We start from the raw sequence: 23,774 nt of genomic DNA on the forward strand, positions 1-23,774 counted from the left end.
GGACTGGCGCCTTTTCGTAGATTCGTCCAAATATAGTTTAAAAGTGGTTCTACTACACAATGGTAACAAATATCCTTCGATACCATCGCTTATGGTATTAATTTGAAAAAGACATATGAAAGACGTTCTTGTAAAAATATATTATTAAAAAAACATAGCTGGAATATACCTGGTGATTTGAAAGTTATAGCTATTTTGCTAGGCAGCAGTTAGACTATACTAAGTACATGTGTTTTCTTTGTGAAAGGGACAGCCAAGCTAGGGATAAATATTATGTTACCAAAGAGTGGAAGAGTGGAAGAAGAAGAAATATTATTCATGAGCTCTTAGTTGAACCCAAAAAAATATTTTTACCCCCTCACCCTATCAAGCTAGGACTAATGAAACATTTTATAAAAGCAATAAAAAAGGATAGTCCTGAAATTTCCGAGTGTAAGTTAAGAAAAAAAAATTAAAGAAGGAATATTTGTTGGTCCTCAAATAAGAGAGCTGATCAAAGATGATGTGTTTAACTAGTTTAATAATGTGGAAAGTGCAGCTTGGGCTTCATTTAAAGACGTTTTCAAACATTTTCTCGGCGAGAAAAAATCTGACAATTACCACGGTATTGCTAATTAACTTCTTATTTCATATAGAGATATGAGATGTATATGTCTTTGAAAATACATTTCCTACATTCACATCAGGATTTTTCCCGGATAATCTCAGTAGTGTAAAAATCTGGTTCTGGGAGAACATTGACCTTTTTACTCACTCACGGGTCATCAAAACGTCACTCCTGCATCATCAATGACGCCACTCCCTCCATCAATCATAGTTATTTATTATACTACCATACTTGTTTTCTATAAATTTACGATCTGTTATTAATTTTTACATTGCTTTGCACTTGTTGATAATAAAAATAATGGCAATTCAAGATCAATAGATTTATATAAATACCTGCTAAATTTTACCGTGCTCATGTTACGTTCTATCAGTGCACAGTGTGTCTGCGTTGCTGTCAGTTCTACATCGACGATTTTTTGATCTTCTTAATTCAGGTGAGTGAAACGAATATTAATTATTATTTTTTAAAATTAAATGTACTTACAAAACTATTTAAATATTAAATGGAACTAAATAAATGAATAAAATTAAATGTAACTAAATAATTATTTTTTTGAATTATAGTTTTTCATATTTTAGTCTTTTAAATAAAATAAAGGATTTGCATATTTATGTACTAACATGTTTAAGAATAAATTCAGTCGTGTAATTATAAGCTGGAAGTAAAACTTGGTATTTACTATTTAGTGGTTTGCATCACTCTAATGATTGTAAAAGATATATTTTTTTATTGTACAATGTTTTACTCTTTGTTAGCGTAACTACTATTAGTTTATTTTATAATTTCTTTTTCAGATTGAAATAAAATCATTTTTAAAACACTTAAAAAAAACGGAGTGTTGAATAAAATTTTGGAAATCTTTACAAATATAAATTTATTACAGCACTTCTGTTTAAGGTAATAATAATTATTATATTATTAGTATTTATTTTATAAAATGTGTTTGCAAAACAGAAATTAATTTTGTGTAACTAATATGCACGCAGTTGAGGAAGAAGTATGTGATATTTGTTTTAATAACACTCCTGAATGTCAAACCAAGTGGAACTTGGTTCCGGATGACCCTTCTGGTTTAGACGATCTATTTGATGAATGTGAACGATTATTTAACAGATATAGTACTGATACTTTAGATCCTGAAGATTATGAAAATGAAGTGGAAATAGAAGTATCTTTTGCAGTTAAAGTGATAGTGGAAAATCTCATTCCATTTTCAGAAATATTCCGTCCACTACATTGTGATGGCTGGAGTGGGATTAAATATTTAAAAAAAATAATTTGAATGAATTTATATCCAAAGAGAAAGTTGAAAGTGAAGAATGAAGCTGTTGGCTTCCGCTTGTTTATTTATAAGTTTATTGAAGCATATAATTATTTTTTCATATATGAATTAATTATTCTAATGGTTTGTATAGTAGAAATGATATTTTTAATTATGAAATAAAAATTTTGAAATTTTGGCAGTGGAAAATTGCAATTGTTAATCGTCATAGTTTTATACTATGCAGCAGCGAACTTGCTGCTGCATCTGTTTGTGCTTTAGCCAGTTTTTGTATTTCGTCACTTCATATCCTTAATTTACTTATTGATGAAGTTGAGAAAATTATATATTCAAAAAATTTAGGCGCTCTTACAAAAAAAAAAAAATAAATTCGATTTTAAATAGATGAATTGTGCAAGAAGAGTGATTCTTTCTGAGGATGAAGAAGATGTGCAGTTGGTCGGTGAAATCGACACTGCTAATATCTTGCGCGGTATTAACACTGTTGAACTGCATACCCAGATTCGTGCGGCAGGTGGCACCCAGTCGGAAGTTGAGGTCGAACTCAGAGCTGGTTTACAATATCCATCGGCTGGTGAACAGATTATGCAGGATGAATCCATTGAAGTGATGGTTACATTAAATGTTAATGTAACTGTAATCATGTTACTTTATACGTAAGATTTAACTTCTGCCATACTTTGGCAGGGAACTTTGAGCAGAACAGGAAAAAGTAATTGCTTATCCTTCAGTGAATTTAAATCTATTTTAAAAATTTATATTCAGGGTAATGATGTTTGCGTATGCTGATAACCAATCAGGTGTTGAAAATGCATGTCACAGTACATTACCTTGCACAGAGATCCTTTTAGCAGCATATTTGTGACTATACTTTGTCATAATCAATTTATTTATAAAAATATTTTTAAAATTTTTTAATTATTAATAAATAATTTTTTAAGTTGTACATACATTCCTGTACACTGCTTCATTGTCTCTTTTATCATCATATTTTATATATTGTTTGGCAAAAGTGATTCTAAATCTCGTGGCAGGTTTTACTTTCACTCCATCATTAAAAGTAACACAGTGAGCAGCTGTAAAATCAGTAAGGAAAACATAATGTTAGTAATATATCTCAATTTATAGATGATAAATTTCTTATAAATGTACTATTTAGACCTAATGCCTTATTATATAGTGTAATAGTGTAACAATGTGTATTTCTCTAAATAGGTTTGGATCTTCTTGGACAGAATGTTCCTCATTGGATTTCTGTTTCTATTATAAGAATAGTTTGATAAAGGTTTTTCAACATTCAAATGTTTTAAAATTGTGGTATTGGATTAAATTATGACTTTTAATAGAATCTTCTCTCACAATTAGACCATTCTTGCTATGATTTTAATAAGTTTGTTATTTGTTTTGAATGCTCTTTAAAATTTGGTCTACGATCTTCAGACTGTTAACTTTTCCCTCATATCTTTTTAATCGGTCTATAGTTTGTATAAATTTTTCCAGTTTAACCCTATCCTTCACTTTTCCATTTTTTTTTTTAACTTTTCCATTGGTGTCTTGTAGTGCTGGAAAAGATATTGCTACAATTTTTCTTTTTTTTCTTTTAAGCGATTTCTTTTTCTTTTAATCTCTGGGACCACTGTTAGGTATTACTTCAGAGGATGAGATGAATAACAATTTTTTTTAGCGTGTGAAAATGACATGACTGACTGGGATTCTAACCCAGGACCTCTGGATGAAAGAAAGTGATGTTACCACTTGCGCCACAGAGGCCGGCTCTTCTAAGCAATTAAAAGTATTTTATTCACATTTTTGTATAATCTTTGTTTAGAGTTAATATTGTTAAAGTCATAGAAATCTAAACTCTTTGCTTTTTAATTTTCCTTGCGTTATAGTTTCTGGAAAACCATCATATCTCTAAAACATTCTTTCAAGTTGATTTATATATTTTTCTTCATTGATTTATGCAAAACCTTTGCAAAACTATATTAGTGATCTTAACAATTAACATATAATCACTAGTAAGTATAGTCCTATCTGCTGCTCCAATGACACTTTACTTAGTTTATCATTGGTTCTAAGTGAAGTCTGCCACTAACCCGGTGTTATCAAAATCAAGTTGACAATCATTTTGTTCCATCTGCATCTATTCTTGGTCATCAAATTCAAACATAACATATTCCTTCCATTTGTATGATATTCAGAACCACATCCTAAGGACTTATCCCTAAGTATTTAAGGACATGTTCTATGTTCTACAAGTTAAAATAAATAAAGAAGTTCATATAAAAATGCAATGTCTGCCCCTAGAGCAAGACATTGATACAATTAAGTAGTAAATTGTATGATTTCATGTAGAAACGTTTTTTAATTTATGTAACATTTAGAAAGTCTGTGTGCAGTATGCTTCACAATTATGTATAGCATTCTGTTCTTTCGGCATTAGAGTGGTTGCTATGTGAGTTCGTTGGACGTTGCTCAGTAATAAACCAAGATGTCAGTAGTTGAATTGTGATGAAATAAACTACGATTTGTGTTGTTTGTTTATCAAAATCAATAGTTTGTGAAAAAAATGGTTCTTTTGGAAGAGGAATGCATTTTTCTTATTGAACATGTCTTTCACGATGGTGACAAGTATATTGATTTAGTGAACAAGTTTTCTGAAAAGTTCCCAAATACTTCTCGCCGTAATGTAATTCTCTTATTAACAAATTTTGGGCAACAGGCTCTTTGAAGATTCGATCAAATTGAAGACAACTTAAACTAAATGAACCAAAGTTGCTTGATATTTCAGATGCTATGGCCGAAACACCATCTAAATCAATATGTAAGTTAATGGAGCAGAAAGATATCAGAATTGCTACTGAACATAAAATGGTAAGAAAAGAACTGAAACTTTTCCCCTACATAATAATATGTGTTCAAAAATTGAAAATCATGCAAAAGGCTAAATTATCAATGGTTTAATCTTTTATTCACTAAAATTCCATAGATATCCTCAACATTATGTTTTTACAAATGAAGCTCAGTTCCATCTGGGAGGATATATTAATTCACAAAATACATGACTGTGGTCAACAACTAACCCCTGTGAATTACATGAACAATCATTACACCAAGTGAAAATTGGAGTCTGGGTAAGAATGAGCAGAATGCTCATTGTGGATCCAATTTTTTTTTGAAATAGTGATTGATCTGTTTTAACAAACTTTATTAATCAGTTAACAGAAGAAGAAATCAATCATGGTTGGTTCCAATGAACTGTGGCGCCACAGTTCACACAGCTAACAGGCCGATAACACCTCTTTACAAAATGTCTTCATTAAACGAATCATTTCAATTGTTATGTGGCTTGCACGATCACCCAATCTGAGTCTCCAGACTTTACTTTCAATGGAGGGGTAGCGAAACAAGAAGTGTATCAAAACAGACCATGCATGATTAATTAACTAAAAACTCCAATAACAGCAAACGTACAAGACATTCCAGTACATCAGCTGGTTAAAGTGTTTGAAAACCGATGGAAACATGTGCAGTGTTGTACTGATGTTGGAAGAGATAATTTTCAACACCTTTTATAAATTCCAGTTATTGTATATTCCAGTTATTCCAGTATATTTATAGGTTCCAGTTATTGTAATATCAGTTTCTATAAAATAATGGAATAAAAATAAAAAGTAATAATTAAACTATTTTTTTCATTACACTTTCATTACTCCAGTGCACAATGTAATTTTCTTCAGATTCTACCTCCATACATTTTACTGAAATAATTTTGATGTCACCAAAACTTTATAAATCTAATTATCACTTTCTCTCCTGAATGTATTAACTTTCTTTACTATAATAAATTATTTTTCCCTGAAATGTATTTCAGAGCAAAGTTATAGCATGTTATCAATGACCTTTTTTAAAATATAATGTAATGTTCATAAACATATGTTCTGTGTTGGTGCCATAAACAATAATGTTGAAATTTGACATGATATAAAATGAATATCTAAAACCAAACTAGTAACGCAGAGTTCACATTTATATTTTCGTATTGAGTTTTTTAAATGGTTTAGTGTTTCCTGGAATCTACATATAACATATTTGTTTTCATTTATAAACTTCTGTTAATCTTATTAAAATTATTTAAAAAAGAATTTAGATTTAATTTTAAATTAGGGTACGCCTACTAAAATACCTAGCTGAAATATTTTTCTGTTATTACATTATTTTCTCACTTTTTAGAATTTTTCTGGAATCGTTTTAGATAACAACAAAGGACTACATCATTTTTTTGTTTTGCACTATCTGTTCCACTCTTTATTATGGCTGAGCTGAATATGCAGCATCAAATTACAAGAAGCATTTATTGGCAGATCCTGCAAATATAAACATGTGAATTGCCACTGATTGGGGAGAATCATCTATATTTGGTGTGGTAAGAGCAGTATCATATTGAGATTGAAGGAAATAACAAGAAAGCATTGCATTTCTTTTCTTTAGTATGCTTGCTTGGATGCATGTTATTCTTGAATAGGGCAACAGAAATTCAGAAATGACTTGTGCCTCTTATCAGGTGGCCTACAAGCTTTTTGCTTATCTTTAATAGACTTTTTTGTCTATAGTAATCTTAATAATTTTTAAAAACTGATTTGAATTAACATACTAGTAGTATTTCATGTAACAAATATATTTTCAGCTAAAAGATTGCTTGAAAACAGAATATGAGAAAAGGAATTAGGTAAATAAGTACCTATTAAAAAAATGTATTACTCTTATATCTCAATATTTAAAAGAAATTACTTTAAAAAAATAATTGTTTCCCCAACAGCAAGGTTTTAGCACTTCTAAAAATTCATTTTAGATTGTACGTGAGCAAGATAGTCCAGTTTAATGTTGGTCTGAAATTATCTATTATTTTAGTGATAGTTTCCAAGAATCAATCTTGTTTACAAACACAGTAATGCTTTATAATTATGTTCTTATTTGCTAAGTTCAGTACATGGAAGTAACCTTTTCTTGGATTCTATACTTCTTCACAACCCAAAGATTGGGGCCTTAGACTTTGCATAAAAAAATATAATGACCTCTAAAAATTATTATTGATAGTATCTTTCATTAAAATGTAAAACGTGGAAGCGTTTGCAGGATGATAATTCAAGGGAAAGGAAACATAATCCTATTGCGTTTTTCTATGTTTTTGTTTTAAAATTTCAATTCTGGTTTTTTATAATTTAGGTTTTAAAAATATTTTTTGTTCTCTTAGAATGCATAATTTATATTAAACACTTTGTTTACAAATCTCTTAAGTCACACCAAAAGATTTCATTACACTCAATGTTACTGTTAAAATTTTGTCTGATAAACAAGTAATTTTCTTATTGTGATCAATGGAAGATATGAACTTTCCATCATTAAAGTGTCACACCCTTGACAATACAACATAAATTAAAAGTTAAAATGTGTTAAAAGTTTTAAAAGAAGCCTTGAAAAAAAATTCCTTTCCTAGCTGGTTTTCCAAAATAATTAAATGCATTTATCATAAGAAAGTTGGACATTGAATTTTCAAGTGAACCAGATTGCCTTATTAAGATCAGTTAGCTCTGTTAAATTAAAGATTGGCTACAGAAGGATACTATGGGAGAAACAGGAATATAGAGGAAGAGCATAACGTAAAGTCTGCAAACCTATTTAAATACATGAACACCATTCCAAAGAAAACTAGTGGAATACATCCAATTAAAGTTCAATTCAAAATTATTATCGACGCCAACTCAAGATAATCTTCAGAGAAGTCTGGCAAAATTATGGATTTTATGTTTTGACTCTACATTTAGTTTTCTGGATCAGGAGATTGATTAAAAAGGTCCCACTTTTGTATATTCAGTCGTTAAGGAGTTAGGAAGGTTTTCTGAGAAGAACAGTATAAAAATATACGGTACATAAGCGATTATTCAAACTATAAAATTATTAAAATTGGTTCCAAAAACTATAAAAATAAGCATTTTATAAAAATCATATTCTTTTATGAGATAAAATATGACATTCATTTTACCTGTTATAACACTAAGTGGTGTTATCAATGTTCCTCCACAGATATGAAAAAATGTTCCATTACGTAATCCTTTATAAATGCCAGCATTCCATGGATGATATTGTCTATTTGCCGTTACTCCATCTGTTATTAATTTATTCTGAGAATTAAGCTCTCCACACTCTAGAAATTAATAATAATTGCATCAAATTTAAAGAAATCTAAGATATACATACTTTATTTTGAAGAAAGACTAATGTAAGTACCATTTGACTACCTCAGTGGTAAACTACTTGGTTTGTAAACCATAGGTCCAGGGATTACTTTTCTTAGTTTGAAATGATTATGTAATCAATAAAAATTATCTATCAGATTTAAGCTTAAACTTATGTGTAAATATTCCTTCACAGAAAATAAATAACATTTCATCTGATACATACTTGTCCATGATTACAAAGTTTGACAGTTTTGTTGTTTAAAATCTGTTAATTTTTTTTTTTGTTATTTATTCACAGATCCCTTTTTGTAAACAAATTTTACTTTGAGGAGAATATATCAACTTCCTTTCCTCATTGGTTTTCCAAAGAACTCATTAAAAATGTTAAGCATAAGAAAGTGGAACATTGAAACTTCAAGAGAACCAAATTAGATCCTAGTTAAGGTGAGTTTGAGTTTGTTCTGTTAAGGAAAAACATTAAAGATTGGCTACAGAGGGATAGCACTGGAAGAAAAAAGAAGAGCATCTAGTATAGACAGCAGACCTCTTTAAATATATGAAATCCTAAAAAACTAGTGGAATATGTCCAATTAAAGTTCAAGACAAAATTATTACAGATGCCAAAGAACTTAGCAAGGAAGTAGGAAAGAATTTCTAGTCACTTGCCAACATGTGAATAGTAAGCATAGATTTAATTATACTGATGACCATCACATTACAGATACAGCAGGCATTCTCGTTTTACTGAGAAAAAATATCGTAATGGAATGCAAAAATAAGAAGTCTATCTGTGGTTGGAAGTGATGCAACCCATCTTCATTAAAGACACAGCTAATCTCAACTGTTTTGGTGTGGATTTTTAAGTTTAGTCTTGATTATGGCAAATTTCCTGATTGTTGGAAAAGGGTACTAGTTATACCTAACACCAAGAAAAGTAATGACTCTTTGAATAACTATGCCTAAATGCACCTTCCAGTATTCAGAACTTATACCGCTGAATCATTATTGTCTTTCAATAAATTCCTTTTTAGTGTGATCAATTATATTTTTATTTATATGTAATTTGTAAACAGCTTTAGATATATTTCATTTATTTTAATATTATATAATTAGCAACTTATTTCAGACTGTTGAGGTTAATTATTATATACATGTACTATATTTATATTTTAAGTAGTATTATATAAAAGCATTTTATTTAGATTCACATTTTACATTACATCTTTAACAGAACTGAATTCACTTTAAATACATCTTTTAAACTCAACTGATTTAACATTAAACATATCTTTAACTGAATTGAATTAACTAACAATAGTATTATAAAACAAAAGATATATTATAAAACAGCTGTTGAACCCAACTAGATTAACATATTTATGTGCCTTACATAAGTAAGAAGAAAACAGTTACAAAGTTTATTATTAACAAAGAGGACATGAAACTAACAATAACCACATAATTTTAATTATAGACCTATATCTCTTTTAAAAGTGGTTGCAAAATATTTTGAAAGAGTAGTTCATGGCCACCTCTATGATTCATTGAATAAAACTACTGATCAATTACAGCATGTTTTTTGTAAATGAAATGTTATCTTTCATCATACCAAAGGTCAAAACCAAATACAGGTTGATGCCATCTGGTTAGATTTTTAGAAGGCTTTTGACACTGAACATCATAACAATTTTATCAAGCAAAAATAGTGCCTAAAATTCACACAATCGAACAAAAACAAGCTCGTGAAAATGTTTGTTCTGACAGTTTGAATGACCCAAACTTCTTGTAAAGAGTGATAACATGTGACAAATCTTGGTTTTTTGCTTATGATCCATAAACTATGCTCAATCCATGCATTGGAAGGCATGAGAAAATCAAAATTCAAAGCGATTATGATTGTTTTTTTAAACATTTAAAACACTTGTACACAGTCCACACACTCAAAATGAAAAGTTATCTATTACGTAGATATTTAAAAAAATATGTAATTTTTGTACTGTTTATTTGGAGTAGTACACATTACTGAATTTAATCTATTTAGATTTTATTTTTTGATTACTATTATTATTATTTATTATTTAACACACACACACAATAAGAGAAATAAGGGGTTAAAAATATAGAATAAGTTAAACATATCATTACTAAAAGTGCATCTTTGAACTCCATTAAAACGCCATTTGCCATCTGGCAGACAAAGGTTAACAAAATGTATTGCTGTTAATTCCTGTTGGTACCCTTCACTGCAAGTAAGTTTTGCTATTGTACCAACACGCACTGGTTCTTCACAGTTAACAGTTGCTCCAGCATATTCGCAAAATACTTTTAATGATCTAGACTTGAGAGGTTCACAGAGTTCTGAAATGAAAAACAGGTAATCAGTAGTAATATATGTTTTAGTTTAAATAAGATGTATATGATTATCTCTGTAGTGTAATAAAAGAGTGTATCAATCAACACTGTAAATACTGTCCTGAAGATTCTAAAATTAATTGAGAGCATGAGCTATGACAAATAGTTATTAAAATAAAATTAAAAAAAGAAAAAACTCAAAACTATTTACAATATGAAAGTCCAATAATTACAATATGTGTTTCAATTTGTTAAACGATTATAATCATTATCAATAGATATGAATTAAGTGTTAATAAAATTAGAATAGTAGAAAATTAGAAATTAGAAGTTTTAACTAAGAATTAAAGGGAATTAAATTAAAAATGCTAACACAAAACCTAAATAAGCACAAAAGATATGTTAAAAAGTAAATAAAAGTAGGTAAAAAAGTAATTTAGTACAAAATATTATTTTTCCCGTGTTATGTAAAAGTGGAACAATAATATTGCCATCTCAGTTTATTTAAACAAAATAGTTAACTATAAATGTTAAACAAGATACCTTTAAACAGTCCAAATTGTAAGTGAAAAATAATTTTAAATACAATCTAAACAATTCAAATTCATGACCAGACTGGTCACCATACTTCATGACTACCAAGTTTCAGTTAGGTACATTCATAATTCTGTTATTGGCAGTCATTTGAATCGAACAAATATTGTGATTTGTTAAAAATGAATAAAAGAGAATTTCATGTGGTGATCAAACATTACTTTTTAAAAGACAAAGTATACAGCAAACCAAAGCCAAGCTGGATATATATTATGGTGTGTCAGCCTCATCAATTAGAATGGTTTAGAAGAGGTATCTTACAAGCATAAATGATGTTTAATGTTCTGGAGAGCAGCTTTGGAGTTTACAATTGCATATAATATTGAAAAAATCCATGTAATATGTATCCTCCACACACAGAAAATTGAAAGTGCATGAGATGCTAAGACAACAAGCATTTCAAATGAACAGGTGCATTATTATGCTTCACACAAATATTTACATAAGTGAAAACTGTCCACAAGTGTAAGTTTAATTAAATAATATTATAAGGAATGGTTCAAAAAAGTTGATCCTGATTCAAATATGGAAGTGTATATAAATGAAAGTGATTATGTTGCGAAATAAAAAAAATTTCCCCAAAATTTATTTCTTCTTTATTTTTGCACATACTTATTAAACACTGTCCTGTTATGTGTTTATTAAATAATCTATACTATATATACTTAAGTCTTGATAATATGGGATAACTTGAGGTTTGAGATAGCAGAGCCAACATATAACATTGCATCAATGTTTGCATGATCCAATGCTTATTATCATTTTTAATTTTATTAAAATTATAATTTATGGCACCTTACGCAAGAACGGTTATAACACTTTATTTTATTGAAGTTCCCCTTTTATAATTTTGTAGTAGTTTTATAAAGGCATAATTTGAATAAATTAACAATCAAAATTATTTCAATATCCTTTAAAAAATATTTTTCATTCATATCGCCCTAATGGTCATTTCAATTCAAAATATGAATAAAAAAATTAATAATTTTAATAAAAAAGGAACAAATAACATTAACAAAAATAAATATTAATTGACAAAAACACTACTAACACAATACTATTAAATGACTGTAATAATACAAACAGCTGTAGTTTCAAAGCTGTAGCAAAGTATAAATTTATCAAACATCACTCGCATTTTTTGGGATTTATATTATGCCCCTTTACTTATTGATACTACAAGTCTATTTGTACACTATGGTTTAAGTTTATATTATTTTAAGTAACTTTGGAGAATCACTAACACTGACTGCAAAACTGCAAAAGATACATTAATTAATGTCTTTGACTTTAACATCTTAGTATTTTTGTCTATTAATTAACCTGATTAGTTAATCATAACCACTTGATAACTTGATTTTGATAACTATTCTTGCTGATTCAGGCAGCCATTTTTTGAACTGTTGTGTAATTCATAACTTAACATAGTTGAACATTTTATCTATAATGAGAGTGCAATTCTCAACATTATTCACTGCTAAGACAATGGATTTCGTACAAATATATGATCAAAGAAAGTGTTATCAAACCCTAGATTAACCATAATATATTTATTTATTGCCATGTATTTTTAGATTTATGCAAAAAAAAGCATTAATAAATTTTAGTACTTCTGATAAGTCTGTTACATAATGCCAATGTTTATATTGCCCAGTAAAAAAGGTGTATGATCCTTAGAATACTGTTGTAAAAAAGTTCCAAGATTTTCAATAAATACATAAATATTAGCAAATGTTGATCAGTAAATATAACAAATGATAAATTTTTATTTTCTATTTGAAAAAATAATTCACAGCTCTGAATCATAATTCACTAACTCTAACCATCTTTTAACATTAGGATGACTTTTAACACCTGGCAATGACATCAGGATGTTCTTAGATCTCATACAGCAGTACTCAAAATGCAGCAACCGTGGTGTTGCTGGCCAGGGAAGCAGCTAAACTGACCTCGTCAACAAGATTTCTAGTCGGTTGACAGTATTGCTAAATAGATCCCTGGCGGCCGGATATGTCATGCTTTCGCTGCTGGGAGCATGAAATCACTGGTCTTCTTGAGTGCGTCCAGTGGTCTGCGAGCTGTTGTCTAGTTTCATCTATTTTCGGACTTTCTGGTGGTGTGTATATCCTCCAGCAGTGTTGGTTTTTTTTTAGATCTAGGCTGTTATCACAGTTAGCACTGATTTTAAGACTCGTCATTTCCACTTTTTGCGCAGGTATCAAGGTGCTGATTAATCGACGCGTACCCGCCTCATTTTCGATTGATCCACTAGCGGCCAAGTGGTACAAACAGTAAGAGGGTAATACAGAAGATCTCGAGCTGCTCGAAGCTCACTGCAGGTAGTAGTCACGCCAGTGGGCTTGCCCAACTTTTCAAGTAGGAGGAAGATAGCTAGCGTCTCGTTGATGTCAGGACAGGCTAGGGAATCTCCGCTCATGACAGAATTCGTAGAGGTCAGGAAGTCCAGATGGAAGAGAAAGCCTGGTCCTGTTCCTACGACCTCGTCGAAGGATGAGGCTTCGGAAATGGATACAAAGACACCTGTCCGAGGTAACTCAAACCCTGCAGTAGAACCATTTAAGAAATCAGTACGCAGACTAGACAGGTCGCCCTGAACTGCCTTGGCCCCGCTGGCAGTTCAGGGCGTTTGACCTGGACTATCTCATTGATTTCTTGGTTTTACCCGTCAGCGTCGGCTCAGGTACGAGGAAGAGGCCTTTTCCGCTGTGGCGGAAGGCTATGAGACTTTAGCCTCCAAGACCAAGGAGGTCAAACTGGTTGAGAGACAAGCTCCTGCTCCAGCAAAGCCCAAGCGTTATACTGAGGTCGTTCGCGGTGAAAGAGAGGCCAGCCAGGCCAAAAAACCGGAGATCTTGTTCGTCAACAAGGCAGAGGGATCGACTAAGACAAGTTCTCACTTGAAAAAAGGCTTCCAGGCTGCCTTTCGTGACAGCCGGTAGAGCCTGTGAATTAAATATAAAAGAGACCAGCAAGGGCCTAATTGTGGTTGCCGACTACAAGGAGACGGTCCAGGTCATCAAGTACTCTCCTACAGTGCAGAAGCTTGGGGTCAAGGTAGACTTCAAGCGAGGTCGTAGGCCCCGTGTCATAGTCTATGACATCGACTGCGGTCTCGCCGATGAGGAGGTTCTGACCCTGATGAGGGAGCAGGACACCGACTTGGATGAGTCTATGTTCAAAAAGACGTGCAGGCTAGTCTTCAAAACAGGAAAGTATGATGCCGCTCAGTATCACGGGGTTTTTGAATTAGGAGCTGGTCTCTTCCAGAAATTCTTGTCGGAGGGAAGAATTTTCCTGGATTTCACATCCTGTCATGTCAAGGAATACCTTGACGTGCAGCGATGTTTCAAATGTTGTCGCTTCGGCCATAGGGCCAAATTCTGTAAGTATGCGACGGTCTGTGTGCATTGTGCTAAAGAGAGTCACAAGCGTGACGTATATCTGCAGAAAAAAGAGGCTCCGACTTGCATCAACTGTAAGATTTTGCATAAGTCATAGGCACTCCGTGAATAGCAAGGAGCGTGGTAGTTAAAAGAGGGTAGTTCAGATATATTTCAACTCCCTTGATGGTTAGATTTGGTTAGCTAAATGCCCAGGGTGCCTATGCAGTCCAAATTGATTTAGGTGAAGTTGTCGAGAGACGGAGCCTTGATGTTGTTCTTCTGCAACACCCGTACGTGGTCAGGGGTGATCTGCCAGGTTTTCCAGGTTGGAACAAGTTTTTCGTTGTGACAGCAAATCCGTCATACTGTGCAGAAAGTCTTTAGATAGCATCTTCATACGGAAGACCTCTGACACCCATCACGTCGTTGTTAAACTTGCCGTGGATGATCTAGACCTGGTTGTCTTTAGTTCGTACTTTCAGTGCAGGGATCCCACTGCATACCATTTGGAAAGATGGGATAGGATTGTTAGATTGGTAGCGGGTCGTCCTATTCTTACAGGAGTTGATGCGAATGCCAAATCGCCTCTTTGGCACAATGGGATCACGGATGATAGCAGCGAATTGATCGAAGGTTTCATCACGCAGCATCATTTTGATGCGTTTAATGCAGCTAGTGAATTTCTTACCTTCGCCGGTGCAGTTGGTTTGCGGAGGTTTTCATGGTACCAGCATCGATTTTACCTTGGGTAAGCATATCCCTGGTAGGATTCTTCAGAGCGTATGCGGGAAATTGAAGACCAAGGTTTTGACTCTTGGCAAGCTAGGTGGAATGATTCTTCTACTGGTCGATACATGCATGGTATTTTTCCAAATGTTGCAAGCGATTAGCTGCACAATCGGCATATTACTAAATTTCTTTTGGGACATGGAGCTTTCAGGGATAGTTTGGCTAGGTTTAGGTTGGTTGACTCTGGCTTGTTGGTTCGCGCTTCCGCGAGCTCGGTTAGCCAGTTCAGAGGGATACGATGGAGGACATTCAAGATGTCCGGACGAGGCCTACAGCGAAGGCAATAAGCTGAGTTATTAATTCACTGATGCAAATGTCTACCGTGGCATTTACATCGATGGCATCCCAACGAGGCCAGGCTTATTAACAATCAGATGTAAAAAGTAAGAGGGCAGTAGACGACTCCCGTTAAAGCCCAACAGGGCAAGGAACAGGGGGGTGTGGCAGCAACCAGAACGTCACTAGTCGGGTGTCTTCCCCTACGGGGTTGGAATGTGCTTGGTGGGTTCATGTCAGGATACAGATGGGAATGGCTCACCCCAAATAACAGCGTGAGGTACGTGCTCCTAGGCATGAGCGAATGGAACGCCGTGGTTAAAATGGTCGGCAGAATTCTGGACACAAAGGAAGAAAAGAAAATTCTCGAGGAGGCCGCTCTATGAGGGTAGTAACAGGACGTATTGATGAGAAATGCTTGATGTAAGGAAGTAATGGCCATGCGATGCTTGATGAAGCCGCGATCAAGGGTTTTTTTAATAGAAGTAGGTTGAGATGCACCCATGTATGTGTGAGCGACTGAAAGTTATAATTTAAAAAAAGGGTTGAAGCGTGGCGATGTGCAGGGCCAGAGATGTAGCCTTTTTGCCTAGGGTGTTCGGGTCTGCCAACATTCAAGAGTTGGGGAGTTGGGACTCCCCGATGGCGGCATAAAGAACCCTCAAGGTTTGAGTGGGTAGCGAAGTGAAGGATGGCGAAACGCACATCTGGAACTGTTAGAGTAGGGACGAAATGGGTAGCTTCTTAGAGGAAGGGCATATCGGCTCTCCAGAAGAGGAAGTCGGAAGAGGAAGAGCAAGTTGGGGAGACCCCGGTGGGAAAGCCCCAGAAGGGGGTTAGCTAGGGTGGCCAGAAACTGCTGCCAGGAGACTCTGGGGTGACTGTGTTTTGCTTAACGGCAAATACCGGTTGCCTTGGAGGTGTTCATCAGGACTACAAGCGTGCTGTAAAGTAGATAATACAATGCTAAAACTGTAACTTTTCTCTGTTTATCACTATATATCATATAAACATCAACACTCTCTGAGAGATTAATCCGGACTGTATATTTTAGATGAAACTTATATTACTTATATCTTAGCTGCTTCATATGCACCTAGCTTAAAAAAAAAAAATAAATAAATAGATAATGGAAGCAACAAATTAATTTGGTATTTATGATGTAAAACAGTACTTAATATATATTTTTCTAAATTGAGTTTAGGAAATAGGTAGTGAACATAACTCCAAAGTTGTGAGGTTTTTCTTACTTACTAACACATGCTGTATTTTCCGGTTGCCATTTTCCAAGTACGCAGACTGCAACAAAATTATTATCCACATTTCTTAATGCAAAACCTTCTTTACAGTTTATAAAAATGTGTTGGAAGTTATCTATCATTTCATTTTCTTCAATCGCAACACATTCTTCAAAATTTGAACACTTGGATCTAGCATACTTTGTTCCAGTGGAAAATGGAGGAAGTAAACATTTACCTCCTAGAATGCTGTAAGAAAAAAAAATGGTATTACTTATAACTGAAACTTTATATAAATACATTGATATATATATATATATATATATATATATATATATACATGCACAGACACAATAGGTAAAAAATAATTGCACAAACATAGTTGAGTATAATCTGGCAAAAGACTTAAGACTGCAATAATTTCTCAATAGATTATCATAAATAATCCAATTAGTAATGAACGGAAGTTTCTTCCTTTAAGATTAATTATTAAAGAACTTCTTCAAACAACAATACACGCAATGTTTGCATTTTCGAGGAAAATGCAGGAAAAATAATTTTTTCAAATGCACGTTTTCCGCCTTGTAAAGCATTAAAAAAAATATTTGCAGTGTATTTTACATAATTGAAATATGGCCTATCTTTGAACACGCAGCGTTAAGACAACATTCTAATAGGTTTACCTGTGACAACCCACTGGGTTGGTCTAGTGGAGAATGTGTCTTCCCAAATCAGCTGATTTGGAAGTCGAGAGTTCCAGCGTACAAGTCCTAGTAAAGTTAGTTATTTTTACACAAATTTGAATACTAAATTGTGGATACTGGTGTTCTTTGGTGGTTGGGTTTCAATTGACCACATATCTTAGAATGGTCGAACTGAGACTTTACAAGACTACACTTCATTTACACTCATAAATATCATCCTCTGAAGTATTATCTGAACGGTAATTACCAGAGGCTAAACAGGAAAAAAAGAAAAAGGTTTACCTATGATAGTGAATTTATGGAAGCCTTAACGTGTGATGTATAATGTACTAAGGCGAGTAAAAGTGTACAAAATTTAAAACAATAGTATCAAGTAGTAAAAATGTTGGTTCTAAAAGTTACATTTCTGTTATTAAAAAATATTAGGCTGAGTTTACACAAATATGGATCATAATTTATCCTCTGCTGAATATAATCAAATCACAAAATTTTCCCAAACATTTTTATTTTACATTTTACACAGTAATTTTCATTTTCTACAGTAATACGATTCTTGCTTTATTATCTTAAATAGCTTTATTATTAAATTTCTGTTGTAAAATTGTTTATTAATGCAAAAAATCTTTTCCCAATATACCAAATGTGGAGATAGCATCTCTTTTCCAAAGGTCCACCAATGGCAAAATATTGGATAAATTGACCTGAAATTCGATTAGGGTGAAGCTACAGGTGCTCATTTTTTTAGCTCTGTTTAAGGCCATTTATATTTTAACATGTAAATCACACATTCTAAAAATATGTTTTGTCATAGTTCTAGAGCCCAGATATAGTGTACAAAAAAATGGATGAATAACTGGTTTCCCCATGTTTTCCTTGAGAATTAAAAGGTGATATTTATTGTTGATTGAATAACTTCTTTACAAACAAAATAAGAAAACAACAAATGTTGGTTTAGTATATGTTGCCTTTTTTTATAATAATTTATTGAGAAATTGTTGCGGTCTAAGTTCCACTTCATTTGCCAGACAACAACTATTTACCACTTAAAAGTTTTAAGTTTTAGACTCTTAAAAACATAAAATGTCTTGGTCATACAGTAAGTAGTACACTTTATAATATAGCATTCTTTAATCTGCAATTGTTAACATAACATTTTAAATTAAATATGATCAAAGTTGATAGCTAAATACAAGTTGTTATGAATGTTAATGGTAATCATAAGATGTTTATTTTAATAAAATATTAATGAAACGTTGCAAACAATAATATTTAATTGAAAATTTATATCTTTATTTTTAAATTATTTAACATTCAGTTTACAGTTTTCAATTACTTTTATTAGAAATTACAAACACTCCTAACAATCTACTGTTGAATTACATGTATGGTAGTTTCTTTAGGACTTAATGAGAGTCATTTATTCCCCATGGAATGTATGATCACACACACACATACCATCTCTCAATTCAGAATATGAAGTGCATGTCTATTAAGAAGATTCTTATGTTGTGAGAAAATTACATATATAATTATGTTGTACATGCATATAAAATAATCTCTAAAAATATTTTTACATTAAACTTTGAATAATACGAAGTAGTATTTAGTATAACATATAATAAATATTGGTGATCAATGAAAAAATGCAGTGCAAAATTAGAAAAATTTAAAACATAAAAAGTTGCTATTATATTTGTAAAGAATATTTTGTTGAATTTAGAACAATTTACATATTCTTTCTGGTGAAAATGTTTTTATCATTTTTATAAGGATGCATTTTATTAAAAAATCCACTGATACTAGCATAATCTTAATTGACAATGTTAAAAATGATAAAAAAATAACCGAGTAATATTATATTTTTTCTATTTTAACCATCTAGACATTTTTGATTGTGTTAAATTTGAATAACTACTGGATAAAATTATTTACAATTGTACTACAGTGAAGTAGCATACTAAACAAATATAATACTGTTTAATTACTAAAATGAAGATAGAACACAGATATAATACAAGACAGGTGTAATCCTGATGTCACGAAGCCACACATGACAAACATTAAAATTAGATTAAAATAATTATAAAATAATCATGATCATAAAAAATAATGAAAATAATGATCATTATAAAATAATTTTGGTTTGTCAAATAGTTTTTTGTAATTTGGTAAATGTAGAGAGGAACTTTAGATGAACATTTACAATTTGTAGCTAAGTATAACGGTTGTTTCTTTGTTACAGAGTGCTGTAACCTACAAATAAATATTATGGCTTACACCAATCAAGAAAGTCTACAACATCAAAAAAGATAAATAGAAATGATCCTGTACAGAAAGCATTTTTACTATGAACAAATCATGTTGCTCCAAATGTCCTGGCCTTGAGGTTTGGGCTAAAGTTGATCTGCAAGTTATATACATTCAGAAATGAATAAAATCAAACTGGCCCAGCAGAATTCACTACTTTGTAGTTTTACATTAAACAAATACCAAAACATTGGTTACTTTTATACTCAGAATAAACACATTTCTGTACTGATTTGTACATCATACAGTTCTTGTGTCTAAAATAAGTTTGCTGATTAAAAGATTTTATTTTAAGTTTATCTTTTTTTTTTACAGTATACTCTACAAGTATAGTTAAGTTTTTATATGAACAGCTATTAGGCTTAAAACCAACATGTTCAAATAAAGAAGGTTATGAAATAAAGATGATAAATGCAGATAGACTCATTTTTTTTTTTTTTTTACAAAGATAGTTACAAGTGGCTCATAATTGGAATAATTAACTGTAAGTATCTTTTACTTCAAAGACACTTACAAGTGGCTTTGTAAAACATTTAGTCTGATGTCACACAATTTAAGTCCTGAAGAGCAGCAAAACCTAATACATTAATTAATCACCTTTTCAATGTTATCATCACTATATGGTATTCTACTTAAAAACAAAAAAAAATCATACTTGTAAGGATTTTGTTTAAAATGCAAGGTTTATATTTGTAAATAAATAATTTAAAATTTAATTTTTTTTTAAAATTTGTAATTTCATAAATGAATAGCTCCTTAATTGTTCATGATCATTGATAAGTTTTTGTCAGTATTATTTACTTTAATGATTTTATATTTATTATTTAGTTGGTAATTTTTTTTTAATATGATTTGCAACACAAATTTTAATCAAATAATAATAAAACTATTATTATCAAATAATAATAATAATAAAACTATTATTTATGTAGATTTACAGGTCAAAAAAGTACATAACAAAATTGTAATGAAGAGTAGTTTCTTTTTCTTAATTACGCTCTTCTGTTTTTTATTTATTTATTACTGTTAATTTTATTGTGAAATAATTCATATTTAACTCAAATTTCACTGCGTATGTCACTTTAATTGTTTACATTTCCCTAAAAGTAATTATCAGTAACTGTAAATGTTAATTGTGAATTTTCTATGAACTAAGATAACATTTATCTTACCATGTTACATTTAAAATTAAATAATAAATAACTTTTACATCAGCAAGTCAGATACTAGAAGTAGCACTTATTAAAGGTAAAAAAATCACACAATTCTCTATAAAAAATAATAATTGACATTACCTCCTTGCACATGCATATGGTATAATATTCCACGTTCCATTGTTACAAGTAGCAGTGTTTTGTTGCTTTATGAAGCCTTCTTTACAGTTAATATAAATTTCTGTTGAGGAGTTGAATTTTTGAGGACTTACAAGAGGTGTGCAGTTATGAAAAGATTGGCATTCAACTTCAGAGTACTTAACATCAGGATTGAGAACTGGAAGATCACATGGCTGATCTTTAATTTTCCTAAAAAAAAATGTAATACTTTTATCATTTGTTATTCATCTAAACAAACACATCAATTACTAAATAAAACTTGCTTAATAAAAGTGAATTTTACCTACTGTTTCTAAACTGAAATATATATTTTTTTTTTATAAATTACTTAGAATCAGGATTTATTTTACTATCTATACTTTTTCATAATTTAGCTATATAAAATATACGTTACATACACAGAAAATAAGCAAAGGAATTATATTTGTATCATACCATAATATGTATTTATTTTGCATGACTAAGGGTAATTTGTTTTTTCTGTGGATGATGGTATTATAATGTATATTATAAAAATTCCCTAGTAAATTCATTAATTTTTCTTTTATGTCTAAAAAATTTATTCATCAATTATCAGTTCCTAAAGTAAATTTTAATTTGTTTAAAGTTATACTTAATTATAGCTTATTAGTAAATATTACTAAAATATCTCTTTAATTAATATACAGTAGTGTGGAAATTAATCAGAACATAGGCTTTAATAAATCTTTCTTTTGACAAAAAACAAACTTGTAAAATTCATGAATATCTAGTAATTAATGTGGCATTTATTTTTGTTCACCTACATACACAGTTTGACATCGATTCAACAAGTGTATATTTGATTTATTCATCACGAAACTATACCGATACTGTTTTTTAAAGAGGTCAATTTTTATAGTACAATTCATTTTTGAGAGTCGTTTTTAACTATTGGAAAGATTTTCAATCGGGTTTATATCTAGGGAGTTGTCTGGCCCTGAGGAGCACTTTAATGTTTCATTCTTTGAAAACTTTTTCCACTTTTCTGGCAGTATGGCATAGCGCTAAATCTTGTTAGAACACTTTACTGCGTGGTGGGAATTTGTTTTGAAGTTGTGTCACAACCCTTTCATTCAGAATCTTGATATATTCATCACTTTTCAACATACCATTTACTGGAAGTAAAGAACAATGACCATCAAATATGAAACAACCACAAGCCTTTTTTCTGGGGATTTTTAATTAATGGTTGGATCCAATGGTGTATTTTCATGTGATGCATTTTTAACATATGGAACCCTTTGTCCCTGAACATAAAAATCTAATTCTTCAGTAAACATAAAATTGTCCAGTCTTCTTTGGTCCAGTTAGCATGCTTTGTCCCACAAGAGCCTTTTATTACACATTTCTGATTTAAAAGTTGCTTTTAGCTGGCTGACAAGCTTTCCATCAGTTGCAGGAAGTTGGTTCTAACATTTTCACGTGTAGATCTGTTCCACTAGTTGCTAGTTCTTGATTTAAGTCCATAGTAGATAATTTTGAATCAAATCTACTTTATTTACTAATAACCAATCCTGTGTTGGAGTAGGTTTACTTTTATAGCCATATATGTGTTTAATTTGAGATGAAAAGGATCCAGTTTCTTTAAATTGTTTAAAAGTAGAATTCACTTTCCTTAGTCCAACATCATGCTTGGAAATTATTTGTCATTATGTCATACAACTATTCCCAGAAAGAGAAACAATTTCAAATGCTTTCTTTGAGTTATGTCCATAATTACATATTCAAGACACAGAAAACAATATGAAAACATTATGTTATGATAAAAAATAATATAATCTTTCACAAAATATTATTTATAATATGAAAATTGCTAAATAACCAGAGAACATTAACCTCACATTACACAGACAACTTAATGAATGGGTGTGGTCAAGCAGTGTAGGCACAACATAGAAAAAAATAAAAAAATCCCTATTTCAAATTAATTTGCACACTTCTGTATACTGTCTGACAGTCATCTCTATGAATCTGATCGACAGTGTTGATTGAATAGACAGGTTGTGGATGGCAATTACACTACACAATACGTCTACTGTACTAGTTAAAACCATCTGTTATGTACTTCACAAAACTCAATATAAATACTATATACTACAAAATATACCTATACAATAACTAACATGTTTTCACAAATGCACTACTATTCCCTGAAGGTCATTAAACTTGATGACATCATGCATACTATTCTCAGTACCCAAATTCACAGAACTCTACATCACACAATATACTATTGTACATATATAATTTTACAAATATTTGTATATAGAGAGAGAAAGAGAGAGATACAGAGAGAAAGAGTTATTGAGAGGAACATCAACCAGATGAAATATTAAAAATATATATTTAAAATTTTATCAGAAATTCTAGAAATAATTGTGTGGCATGTAGAGCTTTATAGTAATGAGAGCTGGGCATTGTTAACAAAAAAAAACAAAAAAAAAAACAGAAGAATAAAGGAATCCTGTCTTTGATATATTGTATTAAAAGAAGATATTGAAAATTATGGGGATTGAAAAGGTCTTCAGATGAATTTGGAAAGTAGACAAATTTATGGAAGTATCTTAAAAGGATAAATGAATAGGTTGGTGGGATATATATTTAGACATCCACAATTAGTTAAT

The 23,774-nt window shown here is 31.2% G+C and overlaps 1 protein-coding gene and 1 long non-coding RNA gene across 2 annotated transcripts in view; one reads left to right on the top strand and one right to left on the bottom strand.

Moving 5' to 3' along the window:
• LOC142324471 (modular serine protease-like) overlaps window positions 1-23,774 on the bottom strand; it is a 59,802-nt gene that overhangs the window by 10,237 nt on the left and 25,791 nt on the right. The window contains exons 7-11 of the mRNA XM_075365296.1: window positions 21,091-21,318; window positions 16,801-17,033; window positions 10,277-10,489; window positions 7,936-8,097; window positions 2,844-2,968 (exon numbers count right to left, since the gene is read on the bottom strand). Of these exons, the coding sequence (XP_075221411.1) occupies window positions 2,844-2,968; window positions 7,936-8,097; window positions 10,277-10,489; window positions 16,801-17,033; window positions 21,091-21,318 (961 nt within the window). The remainder of the gene's footprint in view (window positions 1-2,843; window positions 2,969-7,935; window positions 8,098-10,276; window positions 10,490-16,800; window positions 17,034-21,090; window positions 21,319-23,774) is intronic.
• LOC142324472 (uncharacterized) lies at window positions 833-20,176 on the top strand. The gene is made up of 4 exons (XR_012756301.1): window positions 833-1,043; window positions 1,405-1,507; window positions 6,148-6,318; window positions 19,731-20,176. It is a non-coding gene; the product is annotated as an uncharacterized LOC142324472 (long non-coding RNA).

Source organism: Lycorma delicatula, chromosome 5 (genome assembly GCF_047948215.1).
Source record: "Lycorma delicatula isolate Av1 chromosome 5, ASM4794821v1, whole genome shotgun sequence".
In the NCBI taxonomy this organism is placed as follows: domain Eukaryota; kingdom Metazoa; phylum Arthropoda; class Insecta; order Hemiptera; family Fulgoridae; genus Lycorma; species Lycorma delicatula.